Source organism: Charadrius vociferus, unplaced genomic scaffold (assembly GCF_000708025.1).
Source record: "Charadrius vociferus isolate BGI_N301 unplaced genomic scaffold, ASM70802v2 scaffold228, whole genome shotgun sequence".
Lineage (NCBI taxonomy): Eukaryota > Metazoa > Chordata > Aves > Charadriiformes > Charadriidae > Charadrius > Charadrius vociferus.
This window is the reverse complement of record NW_009649864.1, coordinates 4,197,709-4,201,740: the sequence shown is the minus strand read 5'-3', so window position 1 is coordinate 4,201,740 and position 4,032 is coordinate 4,197,709. Positions and strand designations below refer to the sequence as shown.

Sequence of the window (4,032 nt, the reverse complement as noted above, 5' to 3'; positions counted from 1 at the left end):
TGAATTGGGCTTTGTAGGCAAAAAGGCATCAGCCTTGTTTCAGGCTCCATGAAGAAGACACATCGGTATTTCCATTCCACATCTATTTGCAGGACAGAAATGTGACTTTGTTCCTCTTTAATCCTGTTTAAATGTTATGCTATTTTAAAATAAAGTCTGTCAGGAAAAAAGAATCAAGTTTAGGGCTGGAATTATTCCTGGTGAAGATTGGGGATGCCACTTGTTAGTGAATGAGAATCACCTCGTTCTCAGTTAAGAACAACCTTGTAGCACTAACGTCGTATTTCCCCATCCTTTCTTTTGGTTTGTGTTAGTACCTTAGGCTTACTTCTGTGGTGGTGGTTTAAGCATGCAAACGTGCATATGCATAGACATACAAGCATGTCACTATAATACAGCTACCAAACCATCTAAACAGCGTGAACATTTCACTGTGTGCCTCTCTGGAGGACATTAGCGGCAGCAGAAAGAGAACTTGCACATAATTTTGGGCGAACTGCTACAGTTGTAGGCCAACTTACATAACTGATTTAGTTCAACAGAATTGCTTTCTGCCTTTAATCTGCTCAACAGTTTATCTTTGCTGTCGTGATCGGTTGAGCTTTCTTTAAACCGTTATGGATTAGCGTTCTGCTATAACACGTTAAAAGCTTAGCTTTGTTTATTTTTGTCAAGAATGGGGGAGGGATATCAGGTTCAAATGTTCAGGCAGCGCTTTATGAATGGTTATTTTTCTTACACAGTAATCAATATATTCAGGTACCGAATGCAAGGCACAGCTACACGCTTCAGAGACAGTACTAGTGGCTGAAATAAAAATATTTGTGAATTCATTAAAAAAGAAGGGAAAAAGAAAAAAGGAACTTCATCAATTTGCATAATTATTTTAATCTGTAAATACAAAATTTAATCCAGCATTCAAACAGTTCATCACAACCACCAGCTTTGTATGGAAGACCAAAGAATAAATGGTCTGAAAACTTAATTAAGGAAGCTGGTTGAGGCTTTTACTAAGTTTGCATTGTTGTTGCAATTTGGAGACAGAAATCCTGCCAAAATCAATCTGTCATTCAACTGCAGGAAGATAGTACCCCATAACGCACATCAACCACCAAACAACCGGAACCTCAGCCACACCGCTGATGAAGAGGTGTTCAGATAATACTAACCAGCTGTTCAGTGAATTTTCACAGTGGATTCATCAACTACAAAAGTGGATGACCTATTAGAAGACTATAGTATGAATCCAGGTCCAAATTTCGACTATAAAATTGTTGAGCACAATACACTATTTTAAACCAAATCCAACATTTAACACACTTTTTTGACCTTTGTGTAATCTAAATGATTTGCAGATGCCAGCCTGAAATGGAGTGAGAGGTTGTGTTCCTCAGCACTGCCAATAATCCTCTGTGCAGCCAAACATTATTCCAAGGAAACACTAATTCTGTGATCAGTTGTGCTGGCAGCCCTATGCCCTCGCAACTTTCGTATTTAAAAGGAAACAAGTAGGCACTTTCACATTCCTAAGAGCAACACAGACACTAGAGAAGTTTAAAAAAAAAAGTGTTTAGTGGTGCTAGAAAAAAATAAAAACATAAACCTGGGGAAGTAATTCAGAAAAGAAGAGGAAAAAAATTGCAATTAGTGTGCTGTTTGTTTTGGTTTCTTATCGGGAGGGATCTTTATTCTGCACATTCCAATGAATGGCCATTCGCTATTAATTTATCTTCTTTCTGACGGCAAGTGGAGCACCATTCCAGAGTTTCAACATTCCCTTGACACTGCTCTGGTTAATGCTTGTGTGCTATTTAAACAAAGCATATTCCAACCAAATCTGACTATATATGGAATTCCCTGACAAGTAAAAATTTGGATGCCCTGCAAAAAAGAACCATGAAAACAGAAAACATACACAAACACACAAAACGCTCCAAACTGCGCAAACTCAACATGTACTAATACAGGCTCTTGGTGGCAAAGGTCAAGTATCCAGTGTGACCGACCATCTCCCTGAGTGGCACGCCGCTTTTGAACTGCACGGTTCCTTGCTGCAGATTAATGCACAGGCTACCTTGGTTTGATGGGTTGCTGCTGTCAAAGCCAGTGCTAGAATTATCCTCAGCTGCTTTTCCAAGGTCAGGGATTTGCAAGCTAATTGTCCTCACATTGTATACTCGGAGCAGAATTTCCAAGGTGTTAATCTCTGTAAAACCATATTCTTCCATCGCTAGGCATGTTCTTTGGACTTGTTCGATGCAGGGGGAGAAAGAGCAGATGCGGCCACCTGCAAAATGAGACAAGTAGTGGAAAAGAGGGCAAAAGCCAAAATGAAGCCCTTGTTATCTTTTTTCAAATTCTCCCAGATGCCCATAGAATTACAATCACACAGACAAAGTGAAAACATCCTTCAAGAAAATCTCAATGAGGCAACTATGAAGTTTTAAAATGTTAGCACAAAATCAAACATGGATGACTCTACAAGATGCTTCAGACCCTTTTAAAATTGCAACAGCAAACTCATTCATTTTCCAAATCCAGTGTTGCTCACCACATTTGCTCACGATAAAACTGTTAAAGTTGATCCCTTTACAGCAGCGACTCTTTTGGAATCACTATCCACTATTCTGGACTGAGACACCAAACTGAAGTTGGCACCTACACAAAGCCAGAAGTCATTCTCCACACACTGTACAGAGTTGCCTTCATTAGAATATAAGCGTGCGTACACACACACTCTCACAAAAGCGGCTGTGTTTATTTGAGAACGATGGTATGCGTGTACAGAATAAAGTAATCTCTCCAGGCCATAGATGGAGTGTTGTTAAGGCTTTACCCTTTTAGTCAAGCTGACGAGCATGTCTCCCGAGCATTAAAGTTTACTGAATATCACATTGGGCAGGTCTACAGAAAACGCTCCAAAACTCTACAATAGGACTTTTAAGTGATAAACTAACACTCGCCTCCTTGTCTGTGCACAGTTCAGATTTTTGATTCTAAATACAGAGCATTAATAGGCGCCCTACAACTTTCTGTGTGCTACAATGTCACCTTAAGAGCTGAGAATAGAATGATTCAGATTTACTCTGAAAAGCCACAGCCAAATCAGATCAAAGAATTAGAAGGACACTGTCTGCCATAAAGCCAGGGCATGTGCTTTCACCCAGGACATAGTGTACCACAAGGCAACTGCCCTTCCTGAAAAGCTTTTGTGCTGGGGGAAGGAACACTGGGCAATGCAGCTCCAGCTATTGTTTTACTTATTACAATTAGATGAAAATACTTGCTGACCTGATTTGCATTCCTTCCCAGCCCTCTCCTAGGCTCATCCAGTCAAGCCTTCCAACACCAGTTGTCTAAGTAGTTAAAGAACCCAAGCAAGCGAGAGCAAAGCATCCTGCTAAAAATAGAGGCTATGCTGGGACTACGTGAAGCCTGCTTTATCTCAAACTCCCCTTTTTTTTCCTTTTTCGTTTCTAAAGTCACATCTCTAAAAAAAGAAAGCATCAGGTCTGAAAGCGTCACTGTAGCACTCTAGTTACTGTGCAGCAATGATGTGCTGGGTACCGACTGGGGAAGAACACTTTCCATGACCATTAATCCACCATATACTACGTAGGATTTAATTTTAGTCCTGAAATGAAGTCTCTGCAGCCAGGGGTTCTTATTGTGCATCTTCAGAACAAAGTACTCTGGACAAGTAATTCCCTGGAGTGACAATTAAAAACCAAATCTAATAATCACCTGCAAAATTAATGCTGGTATGTGTCTTTATTAACCAACTCTGTTGATGCCGATATAATTGCACACCCAGTCTGCTAGCTCCCATGAAATTAGATTTGTATGTTCATCAGGATGGCCAGGGCTACCAAAATGATTCTGAATCAGACAGCTAATCTTTTCTGGCCAAAGCAGTACGTACTTCTACCACGCTTGTAGACGTAGAAGAGAAAAGCTCAGGAAGAAATTTCTCTTATGTAATTAAAAAGCTGCTATGATACACATATGTTATAAAGAAAAAAGCTACATTCT

At 40.0% G+C, this 4,032-nt stretch overlaps 1 protein-coding gene across 2 annotated transcripts in view; it reads right to left on the bottom strand.

The window, feature by feature from the left end:
- Positions 1-1,700: 1,700 nt before the first annotated feature.
- The window catches only part of TRMT61A (tRNA methyltransferase 61 homolog A (S. cerevisiae)), a 20,935-nt gene continuing 18,603 nt past the window's right edge, over positions 1,701-4,032 (bottom strand). The window contains exons 3-4 of one of the 2 annotated variants that reach the window (XM_009891065.1): positions 2,105-2,287; positions 1,959-2,047 (exon numbers count right to left, since the gene is read on the bottom strand). In XM_009891065.1, the coding sequence (XP_009889367.1) occupies positions 1,959-2,047; positions 2,105-2,287 (272 nt within the window). Of the gene's footprint in view, positions 2,288-4,032 lie in introns of both variants that reach the window. The other variant, XM_009891064.1, reaches the window with a different exon arrangement.